At 40.8% G+C, this 12,469-nt stretch overlaps 1 protein-coding gene across 19 annotated transcripts in view; it reads left to right on the top strand.

Moving 5' to 3' along the window:
* The window catches only part of Nrg1 (neuregulin 1), a 1,129,183-nt gene that overhangs the window by 1,003,871 nt on the left and 112,843 nt on the right, over positions 1 to 12,469 (top strand). For 6 of the 19 annotated variants that reach the window (XM_045158417.1, XM_004666941.2, XM_004666942.2 and 3 more), the window contains exon 1: positions 10,655 to 11,960. The exons of the other annotated variants lie outside the window; for them this stretch is intronic. In XM_045158417.1, the coding sequence (XP_045014352.1) occupies positions 11,303 to 11,960 (658 nt within the window). In that variant the 5' untranslated portion in view covers positions 10,655 to 11,302. Of the gene's footprint in view, positions 1 to 10,654; positions 11,961 to 12,469 lie in introns of those variants that run through there. 19 annotated transcript variants of the gene reach the window in all.

Below are 12,469 nucleotides of genomic sequence, written 5' to 3'. Positions count from 1 at the left end.
ACTAAATAATGAACATTTATTTCATGGCTTTAGAAATGGTCACTACTTTCATAATGTCAAATACATGACTTAAAATTTTAGATCTGTTTTAAGAAAGTAAGTGATTCTGAGGTTTTCCTGCTGATTGATGAAAAGAAGAGACCTTCAAGTGCTGAGCAGCAAGTTTCCTAATTAGTTGCTGTATGTTGCCCAAATTACAAAATGCCATTTCATACTGAATTGGAAAATTTAAGCATTTAGCTCTTATTTTTGACAATAAAATATTTTTATACCCATTTAACATATTCTTTTCTTGAAAAAAAATATCTGTTTTCAAGGGTATTCCCAAATTCTGCTTGAGGTGACTAAAAATGTTTTGTAGTCTGTGGCATGTCAACATCTGTAGACTACTTGCTATTTATTCTTTTGCTTCACTAAATATTATATACCTTGGAAAATTTCTTAACTACTAGTACTTAATCCTTTAGGTTTTTGGTAACAACCAAAAAAATGGGAATGAGTAGCCATGATTTAAATTTTGAAGGTTCCTGACATTTCCCACCTACAATTTTTCCCATTTAGTTTTTTCAAGTGTGAAAGACAAGAATGATGAGTGTGCTATAGTACACAGAGACTCTTACCTGCCTTGAAATGATAGTGGTGAACATCTGGAAAGTCATGAATACAAAAGAGAGTGGGCTAAATCCAAGTACTTAACCTGTGGTTAAGGATATTTAACTTAAGACAGGTTATTTGTCTGACCTCTAGTGAGTAAGTTGTGGCAAAGCCTCAGGGAAGATTTTTAGAAATACTTGGAAAGATTTATGTTGTCATTTTAGAAGCCCATCTAAAAGCATTTGAACCATTTAATTTAAGGTTTTGCTTTCTTATGGGAGGTGTATAGAAAAAGAAGCGAAGCTTGTGGTGGGAGCTCTCTGCACTGCAGTGATATGTAAAAGAAGTACTTCCCCCTGCTAGGTTAAAGCGCCATGCACACCTCTTGCTGTCAGCTATATGACGGAATTAAATGCAGAAGCTTTCAGTGGAGTCTTGTACTGCTTCACATATACTGAATAGTAACTGTGTACACAACCCCCTGTCAGACACAGCAGGGGCTGGCTTACATCTGGACCGCTGACCTGTGGTGTTTGCTGACTGACCATTAGAAAGGGCATGTTTGGAATGTCCTAAACAACCCAGACTGCCTATTTAAGCCCATCATTCAACCCTTCTGATTTGTCAGTAGTATGAACACAGCTTTTTAGCATTCATTTATTCGTAGATTATTTCTGTTCCCTGGTGTCTGAAGTATAATGTTCAGGAAGCCCCTTCTCAGTAAGTAAATGGTATTGAGGGCAATAGGAAAAGCTCTTAATTTTATAGCAATTAATCTTTTTCTTACATAAAGTACTTCATTACCATTAGAAAATGGACCAAATTACTTGGATCTTTTCTCTTTGGCACAATTTTGAAATTAATTTTAAAATTAATCCCTTAAAATAAAAATGGTAGGGATGGTGGTGGGGGATGGGGTTACTGAGAGGTGGAGAGGAGGAAGGAAAGTAACAGACTATAAATACTAAATGTGGGTCTGTACATTATTTTTTAAATTGGATTGAGCTTCTAAGTTTTTAATAATAAAACTTCAGATTTTCTGTTATATACCTGTGGCTAGAAGCCATCATAAAAAATTATATATATTTTAATTTGTAGTGCTGGGAAGATTGCTCAGTGGTTAAAGGTGCTTGGTTGCAAAGCCTGTTGGCCCAGGTTCAATTTCCAGTCTATACATAAGCTGTAAAAAATGGAGTAGCAAGAAGCCCTGGCACACCCGTACTCCACTCCCAACACATGTGCAAATAAATAAACATTGAAAAAAAGACGAAATCAAAATTCCTATTGTGGGGCTGGGTAGATAGCTAGGTGGTTATATGAGCTTCCTGCACATGCAGGAGAAAGGGTCTAAATTGTCCAAGGATCTGTGTGTAAGTTGGCAGTAGGTAACTAAAGAGCCATTCTTGTTAGAAATGAGTTGAAGGGGGAAACCCCTAGACCTGAATTCCAGTGCTGACTCTGAAATTAATTTCCATGTGACTCTAGGCAGGCTATTTTTACCTCCTTACTTTTTGTATAAACTTCATGAGCAAACTCCAACAATTCAGTCAATGAAAGTTTTAAATTAAATTATGACTGAAATTGTAGTTGGACTTTGCAGAGTGCGAGTCCTTTCACTCCAAATAACTTCTGAAATATAAATCATTTCTAACAATTTTGTGTGGTTTAGGAGAGATAGTTTTAGGGTCAAATCAAAATATTTTCATCATATAACTTTCAAATGTATATATATATATACACATGTATATATTTTTAATTAATAAAAACTGTATTATGGGGCTGGGGAGATGACTTATTAATAAAAGGTGCTTCCTTGCAAAATCTGCCAGCCTGGGTTCAAGGTTCAATTCCCCAGTTGGATGCAAAAAAGAGGAACAGTAATCTGGGGTTTCATTTGTGGTGGCCAGAGACCATGACGTGCGCACTTACTCTCCCACCCCCTGCACACACACACACACACACACACACACACACACACACACACACGCAAAAGCGAATAAGCACATGAGTTAATAAAATTACGACAGTGCTTGCAATGTGTCTACCTCTTGGGCTGAGCAGCAATCATGAAGCTGTCATTTCATTTAAATGGATATTTCAGTCTCTGTGAGCATGGCCAGGCTGTGGCCTCACAGCACCATTGCTGCCAGTTGTGTGACTCACATGGAATACAAAATCAGCTCTGACAGTGCATACATTTTTATCTCCTCCCTTCTTGGGTGCAACTTTATATTGTCATGTAGACCAACAAGGACAGTCAGATGTGTAGACTTAATGGAACTGATCACTGTAAGACTATCACTTTGGCCAACGTGTTTTTAAATTTAGAAATATTGACCCCGATTAAAAGTAAAACATATAAGGTAATTCTTTACTCAAGCTTTCATTGTGGGCATTTGGGAAGGGTTTATCTTACACATGGATTTCTATGAGGTCTCAAAATCTCTGAATAGCTGGCACTTTTATGAGTAATTTATTATTACCTTCACATAAGTATATAATGTCATGCTCTCCTCCTGTTCTAAGCAGAAATTTAAATAGAATACATATTTGTAGAGCATTTGCTATAAGTGATATGCTATGATCTTCACATCTACCACTCTGGGATAGTTTAGGGATCATTTTATATAGTCAGCTAGAAAGCAAATTAACTTGAAGCAAAAACAGCATCTAAGTATAAGTCAAGTTCATTTACTTCCATTTTATTTTATTATTTTATTTATTTATTTGAGAGAGAAAGGGAGGGAGAGAGAGAGGAAGAAGGAGAGAGAGCAAGAATGGGCACACCAGTGCCTTTGGCCACTGCAAATGAACTCCAGACACATGTGCCACCTCGGGCATCTGGCTTATGTAGGTCCTGGGGAATCAAACCAGTGTTCTTTGGCTTTATAGACAAGTGCCATTAAGTCATCTCATCAGCCCATTTACTTCCATTTTTGATACATTAGGGAACTTATATTAAAATTAAACTGATAATCATAATTTTCTCTTATTTTGAAACAAAAAATTCTGCTGCTGCACTACAACATGTCCATCATTATATTTGTTAAATAATATTGCATGCTGAAAGCCAACTTGACTGGAAAAGAGATGGAAAGTCTCTTTTAGGTAAGCTGCTCTGGCCCCTCTGATTAACTGTAGTACTGACTATTGATGCAACTAAAGGAATAGATTTTTGTTTAAGGTGACTAAATCAACATCTATTGCTCTGATAAGCATGAATGACCATCTAGCCATGTAACACTAGGGGAGTCAACGTGGAGATAATTCTCTTGTGGCTTTTTTTTCTTCTTATAACACATGCATGCATGCACCATGATTTCCCATTGTTTTCATCCTTACTCTCAGAGGTATATAGCCCTGTATGGATGACCTATCTTGTGGAGATGTTTTCCCATAGTTTATGCATTGCTCTTTACTGCATTTGCATATTAATACATTCAACAAATGCTTGTGAAATGCCTTTATGTGCAAGAATGGCCTAGGTACCAGGGAAATAGTGATGACAGACAGGAGCACTTGTCCTTGTGGAACTCGCTTCTGTGAGGAACATCTGTGGAAAAAAACCCAAAACACCCTGTACAGGAAATACACTATCCTTTGATAATACTACTAGAATATTCTATGTAGGGGCATAATAGTTTCAGGAAATAAAACATAACCAAATTTACTTTTTCTTTTTCTTATAAAACTAACTTTCAATTGAATCAATGAGAATCAATGATCTATCTTTTTTTTTTTTTTTGGTGTGTGTGGTGTATGATGTGTGTGTGCAGACGCACATGCTCTGTGTACATGCATGCAGAGGCCAGGGGAAGACATAAGGTGTCTTCTATCACTCTCTGCTTTATTTACAGAGTCTCAGTGACCCTGGAGCTCCCTCGTTTTTGGCTAGTCTGGCTGACTAGGGAATCCCGGTCAGTGATCCTCCTCCACTTCCCACAACACTGGAATTCTAGGCATTTGGCCATGCTAGTTTTCACATGGGTGCTAGGGATTAAACTCAGGTTTTCATGCTTCCAGAGCAAGACCCATTTTCTCTGAGTCTTCTCTTAGCCCCTACCTGCCGATTGTTTAACATTTTTCTTTCGCTTGTAAGGTCCTTAGGTTGAAGTATGAATTATTAGCTATTAAATGCTGCTTCCCTATCTTCCCTCCCTCCCAGTTTTCCTTCCTGTGCTGCAGATTGATCCTAGGGTCTCATACACATTCCACAAGCACTCACCACCCAGCTGCCTCCCTCCCCTCTGTACTATATTGATCATTTGTAGATGAAAGGGTGGCCTGCTCATTACACAGTCCCATAACCTTGGAGTATCCCACTTGTAAACTAGGTATAAATAACACGATTTTGTTTTAAAATTAAATATTAGAGAAGCTGAAACTATGGCAAGTATTCAGGTTTTGTTCATTGAGTGGAAAGTCACACAGTATAAAATAAAGTATTTTAAAATGGGCAGCACATGGGTACTCATCAGTGTTACACAACCTTCCTTGCCATTGCATTTCAAAACATGGTCACTATAGTTTTAAAATAGTGACACAAAAAATTAAAACTAAACTGTGTATCACATAATTGATAAGGGATAGAAGTGCTGCTTACCTTGATTCAATAATTATACCTTGTATACATGGATTGAATTATCACACTGCACCCCATAAATGTTTCCCCTAAAATAATGAAATTACCCATCTTCAAACAAAGGACTCCACTTGTGAGAAATACAAGGTTAATTCACATTATTTTAGTAAAAAACAAAATAAACTTGTTAAAACTTTCACATATAATAAAAATAACTTTCTAAATGACTTCATAATTCAGGTCACTTACTGTATCTTGAAATACAAAGGATCTAACATGTAGAGAACGGAATGTGTCAGAGTAAATTGAGCATAGTACAGAATGAGAGCACAGACGCAGGGTCAATCAATATAAGGCATTTAATGCATCTCACAAAATAGTTTTTAACGTTAAGTAAAATTAACTTCTCTGAGGTAATTTTTTTTTTTTTTTTTTTGCTGGTTTGTGTAGGGGTGGTATGCACCCTTGCAGTGCCCCATGCACTCATCTGCTCCCAGGGGTGCTTGTGGGGTGGATTTGGGGGTCGTGAATGCTCTAGCCTGAGCAGATCATTCAACCGCCCAGCTCCATTGTTCTTCTGCCCCTTCTTATTTTGAGTCGGTCTCCTACTGATTCCAGAGCTTGCTATTCTTTGCAAGCCTGGGCAGTTCTCCGGCGTCTGCTGTGGGAGTAGGGTTACAGGTGCTTGTGACCATGCCCAGCTTTTTATGTGAGATCTGGGGATTTGAACTTGGGTCCCTTAGACCCACATGTTTGCGCAGGAAGTGCACTTAACTGCTAAGCCATCTCTCCAGCCTTATGAGATCACTTTAAGTAAGTAACACTAACACATGGCATCTTGACTCTTTCTCAAAGTGGGTATCATATGTCACCCAGGAAAGGAAAGGTTTCCTGTCACTCAAGACAAACCATGAACAATGTAGAGGACTATAAAGTTGATGTGGATGTGGCTTGCCTCATCAAGTAACTTTCTGTTCAGTTGGAGAGAGAGAATTAGAGGATAAACCACTAATTATTGGTTTATCCTACACTTGTATCCACTTAAAGGACCTGTGGTGGTTGATAGTGATTAGGATAAATTTTCCTTAGACATATTTTAGAACCATTAGACAAATGTTTAAGGAATCTTAAAAATTTGAGAAAACATTAAAAATTAAAAATGTATAAGGATCTTAAAAATTTGAGAAAACATTAGGGGGATACACAGGCTATTTTAGGTAGAGAAATATTTTTAAATGTCTACCTGTTTACTTGTGGAACTGTATTAGATGGGTGAAGAAATAAATAGCTAACTTTGTGTTGTATTAATGGCAATTAAGGTTTGGGTGGGTTTTTCAATTACTGTTTGGCTTTATCCTGGGGACTGAAACTAGGGCCTTGCACATACTAGTCAAGTGTTTTACCATTGAGCTATGTCCCCACCCTAAGTATTGTTGTTTCAGGATATAAATGGCAAAGAACATTTTCTTCCTTGAAGCTAGCATAGAAGGATGCTATAATATCTTAAAATGGATCATAAATGCAGTTGTATTTGACTGGGCTATGCTAAATACATTCTGCATCCAGCTTTAGTTACTAACATTTACTTCTTTGCCAGAAATGGTGGGTTAGTTGTGGCAAGTTCTTTGTCCATCTGCACTTTGTCCCATTATGGCACTATGACTACTTAACTAATGGGTGCAATGGAAATAATTTGTGCATCTCCCATAGCCAGTCTTTAACAGGACTGGCTCCCCGGTGCTTCCTGTCTCTGGGGTAGTGACTTCTCTCATCAGCTACCAAGATATGAGAAACTCAAGCCACATAAAGAAGCCACATATTGGTCTATCAGCTAACATCCCCAGGTGAGCTCCCAGCAAACCCTGGTTTCTTGTGTTAGCCATCTTGAATGCTTTGCCCCCATTGTTCTTTTAGTTGATTGAAGCCTAAGCTGGCATCAGATAGAGCAAAACAGCTGCTCAGATAAACCCAGTAAACCTACAACCTCGAGAGGCATAATTCAATGATGGGTTCAAGTGCTTTTCAGACAGTTTGTCTCACAGAAGTGTATCAAATAGCTTCTCAAAACACACCCTGGAACTGAGACAGAGCAAGAGCTCATTGCATTTAAAGATGATCTATGAATAATCTATGCTTAATTGTCATTACTAGTCTGTAAAAATTATTTGTCAAAAATTTAGACATCTCTGGTTTTGTAAACTTTCACTTTGCTTAAAGTGATGATACTTATTTCATTATTATCTATTTTGGATGATTTTTCCATCAAACTGATAATATATATTATACATACATTAGATATTCTTTTGTTTAAAATAGAAAAGCAATGTTTTTCAGTAGAAATAGCACAATTCGGGCATCTTTTAAATCTTGGCTCTGTCATTTAATTATTTAGTGCATGGGTAAATTGCCTAAGGGACCTGTTTCTTTTCAGGGTACTATGGATGTTAGAGGGTTGGTGAAGGTCAGAAACAGCATATGTGATGATTTTGAGAGTTCCTGGGGCTTAGTAGAGCTTAACAAATGCAGCTATTACTATTATGAAAGACGTTGTAATTACAGAGTTTTAAAAGGAAGTACAAATTTGTCTCATTTCATGTTTCTTAGAGGACTTGGTAATGTGGGTGTTCCTGGGTTTTATTAGGGTGCAACATAAGGGGTTAAAAATGGCATGTCCTTGCAGCACTTCCTGTAGATACACCTTATCCAAAGGCAATGCTGACCTTATCTCCATGCACACTAACTTTTCCCACCCTTCCACTGCTCAAGAGGAGTTGACAAAGAGTAGAGACAGCGATTCTCTGGCAGTCCCCAGGGTGGAACTAATGGACAATTCATTCTATTCTTTACCTCTTGCCCCACTCCCTTTCTTAATTATATTCACTCCTTAGTAAATGGTGGGGGGAAACCCCACTTGATAGGAAGCTAGGTCCATTTACAGGGAGGAAACACACATCAGAATCTTGATTTATGCTACTCAGGGGAGAGCATGAATGAACAGCCCATGATTCTGTCACTGGTGTTTTTTGTCTCAGTGTTTGTGTAGCACATTGCTTTTCTTTGTAAACGATGGGAGTTTTTGACATGACAACTTCAGAAGCACCTGTAATCTCTGTCTGCTCTCAGAGATTATGGAGAGATGAATAATCACTCCTGGTGCCAAGTAATGCCCATTTTCCAGGACACTGGGTTACTCTTGGTATATTTTCCTTCCTGTCTGACTCGGAGTTTCCTGAGTTCCATTTGTAGCCTTTGAAATTTAGATGACCTTGACAATGGATCAATTATACTTGAATATAAATAACACTAGAGTTTGAGGAGTTAAGAATCATACAGTTGAACTGAGAGATCCCTGAAGAAATTCTGATCACTATTGTTTGACCATGTGCAGTCATCACTTCAAATATTTACATGAACTCTTACAGTTAAGATCTTAGATATCAAGTGTGGTAGTAGAGGCTTTCTGTACTATAAAATATCCATCACCAGAGTCTCTGTAATTAAGTAGATGTAGCTCAGAACTAAGCACAGGCATGGTGAGAAAGTAGTGGTTGTTGTCATATATAGATGGGAATTATGTACTTTATGTGGAGGTGAACTTAAGAATGACTCATTTTGTTTGTGTGCTTGTTGTAATCATGGTTATGCAAATTAGGCCAGGTCCTTGTTGTTGTTAGTGATAGGACTGTAAACAGTTTCAGATATTAACACCCTTTGAAACACTTAAAACTGAGCTGGGGATGGCTTATTAGTTGAAGACACTTGCTTACAAAGCCTGTCAGCCCAGGTTCAATTCCCTACTGCCCACATAAAGTCAGATACACAGTATGGTATATCTGTCTGGAGTTCATTTGCAGGGATCGCAGGTCCTAGTGTGCCCATACTTTCTTCTCTTTCTCTTAAATCAATCAATCAATAAATAAATAAGATATTAAAATACATATGGAGTGAACACCTGGAAGGCTATGATAATGTTCTTGTCACCTGCCATTTGAGACTTACATATATTTCAAAGCAATAGAGCTTGTACTGCAGAAGATATAATGTGCTTAGTGCACAAGACTATGTTTTATTGCTTCTGGAACTGCCTATGACAGACATGTAGTGTAAATCTAGAGAGAGTTTGTGAGACTATTGACATTGTTGAGCAGTGGCTCCTTGGAAACCATCCTGACATCCAGGCTGAGATTCAGAGACTGTGGCCCAACAAGAGACAGTATGCTCCTACACTCTCTTGCAAAGACAGTGGGTTTCTTCCATTGCTTCCAATCTTTTAAGGACTGCTCTTTTCAAGAAAAAAGAAATCATCATGAAAGTTATCCCCAAGTTAAAGCTGCCGAAGCCCAACCCACAAGGCCCAGTCAAGGAATCTCTTTCTAATCCTGTCAGTGTGGTTGTAGCCGAGGACATGTGGTCTGTGTTACAGCATCAAGGGAATGCAGACCTTGTCAGTGTGGAGTCTCCGAGAATGGCTAATTCGAAAATGAAGTGGTGGCCCTCACTCCCATTATAGCACTGTTACTTATTTCTGCTTCCTGTTACTTTGACATTAGTCTGGTCTGCTCTGGGTGGGACAAAGGAATTGGAAATTTACAGAAAAGGCAGTGTGGGGTCTCTCCACCACTACCCAGCACCCCTTCCCTAGTTTGCAGTCAGCATTTTATACTGGGCGTTGCAAAGCCTTACAGAAAGGGCTGAGGCAGAGCTGTCCATGGTTAGAAAATAGTGTTCTAACTGCTGGTTGAAAATCAGGTAATAACAGTCCTGTTAGTGAAGGAAACTCATAAGAGGGCTGGCTAGGGAAGGCAAGCTATCTCTCAGCAGCAGGCAGGAAGAAATTGCTGTCAAAAAGCTTACCTCTCTGGGGAGGAATCAGATATCAGACTTTGCCAAGCCCCAGGTCCAACCCCAGAAGGTCCCACCTACATCCCCCGCCCATCTCTGCTTCTGCAGCTTGCTGGTAGCATCGGTCTCTGGCTCTTCCTGACCCTACAGTGGGTGAGGGAATGAGAGCCAGCCAGACTAAAAACCAGCAAGGTGGGGTGTGGGTTAGAAGGCTGGCCCATTTTAGTAGAAGAAAGAGACAGGGCAGAAAAGAGGTGGGGGCAGAGGGATCCAGTTTAACTGGTGCCTGCTTTCTTCTCTTTGATTTGATGGTCTTTATTCTTCTAATTGGATAAAATAGGAAGTCACTGGCAGTCCTGTGTTGCCGGGTCTACTGTACTCATTTTCCTCAGACCAGCCAGCAGCTTAGAGTGGGTACAGAGACAGAGGGTGGGGAAAGGAAAGAAGGGAGGGAGGAAGAAAAGAGAGGAGAGGAAGAGGAGAGAGAAGAGTGCAAGAACATGTTTGGGATGAGGAGCGGGAAGAAAAAAGAAGCTATGAAGAAGGAAGACTGCAGAGGAAGAAAGTGACTGAGCTTCAGGAAGGACAAAGAGGAGTGGTTGGGGGTGGGGGTGGAGGCTGGGCGGGGAAGGGAGTTACCGCCCCTCCTGGCCTCAGCTCAGGCTCTCTTGCATCCCTGTGCGATGGTACTGTTTGGAGTGACGCTAGGAGGGCAGGCACCTGCTGCTCTGTAATGATTCAGCCCCTTTCTGCCGCTGCGTTAACACAACAGGATGCTGTTGCTACTGTCGCTGCTGCCTCTCCTGCCGCCGCCGCTGCTGCCTCCGCCGCCGCCGCTGGTCCTGCTTCTGCTCTTACTTCTCCTGCATGACAGTTGTTTTCTTCCTCTAAGCAGACACCAGCTTCAGATGCTTGAGGTGAGAAACATGCCTTTCAGTTTGGGCTACTGGTTTACTTAATCAGCCAGGCATCTACTGCTCTCTTCCTATTGGGGTCCCTGTCCACTTCACCAGCCCCGGTGGTTTGGAGAAGCATTTAAAGAACTAGAAAAGTGGCCCAGAAACAACGGCTCAAGAATTATTCTGATACTTTTATTTGGTAGTTGCTAGAAGCTTTTTTTTTTCCCCCTTCTTGCTTTCTCCTGAACTCCTCTTGCTTTTGATAATGGCCTTGGACTTGGAAGGCTTATCGATTTCCCCCTCCAAGATGCTGTATCATTTGGTTGGGGGGGAATCTGCATGGTAATGGACTGTGAGAGAGGCCAGGCCTTGTGGAGGTTAGCCGATGGAGATTTATTCCCCAGACATGTCTGAGGTAGCTGGCGGGAGGTCCTCCAGCCCCTCCACTCAGCTGAGTACAGAACCATCTCTCGATGGGCTTCCGGCAGCTGAGCACATGCCAGATACCCAGACTGAAGACGGGAGAAGCCCTGGACTTGTGGGCCTGGCCGTGCCTTGCTGTGTGTGCCTGGAAGCCGAGCGCCTGAGAGGGTGCCTCAACTCGGAGAAAATCTGCATTGTCCCCATTCTGGCCTGCCTCATCAGCCTCTGCTTGTGCATTGCTGGCCTCAAATGGGTGTTTGTGGACAAGATATTTGAATATGACTCTCCTACTCACCTTGACCCTGGGGGGTTAGGTCAGGACCCTGTGGTTGCTTTGGATCCAACTGCTGCCTCAGCTGTTTTGGTGTCGTCTGAGGCTTCACCTGTCTCTAGGGCTCAATCTGAACCCAAGGTTCAAGTTACAGTGCAACTTGACAATGCTGCTGTAGTCCCTGAACCTTCAGAGGCACCAACCCCGAAGAGCCGTCCGTTTGCTTTTTCTTTCCTGCCTACTGCACCGCCTTTCCCTTCAGCAACCCGGACCCCTGAGGTGAGAACACCCAAGTCAGCAACTCAGCCACAAACAACAGAAACTAATCTCCAAACTGCTCCTAAACTTTGTAAGTAGAGAGAGATGGTGGTGGATGAAAGGAAGGGTGGGCTGCAGCTGCCTGGATATCTTCTCCGAAGGGCTAGCTGCTTCCTTTACTTGTACATTTTACCTGCAAGGTTTTGTTTCATCAAATCAGGTGACAGAGATGCTTGGGGTGGCATTGAAGAGACAAGTTTAAAAATATCTTGTAAACTCTTCGTATGAATCACTCTTCTAACAGCATTTCTCCCTAGCCAAGTTGCTAAATCTGGAGTTGGGATCAGAAACTTCAGTGTCTACAGATCATGCTTAAATTTAAGCTCAATTCTGCTTATCTCTGATTGTTTTAGAAATTGACAGTAGAGCATCATTTTTGTTATGAGCCTGTGACTTACGGGTGCCAGTGAGAAGGATTTGGTACCTTACTTTTTCTCTTGTAGCCTCTGTACTGCCCCTCTGCTACCCTCTCTCCCTGCAGTCCCAAGGCTGCCTATGGTCTCTCTGCATCTCTTCCTCCTGCTCCCTTACCACGTCTAG

This window comes from Jaculus jaculus, chromosome 9 (assembly GCF_020740685.1).
Source record: "Jaculus jaculus isolate mJacJac1 chromosome 9, mJacJac1.mat.Y.cur, whole genome shotgun sequence".
Lineage (NCBI taxonomy): Eukaryota > Metazoa > Chordata > Mammalia > Rodentia > Dipodidae > Jaculus > Jaculus jaculus.
This window is presented reverse-complemented; position numbering and strand designations above follow the sequence as displayed.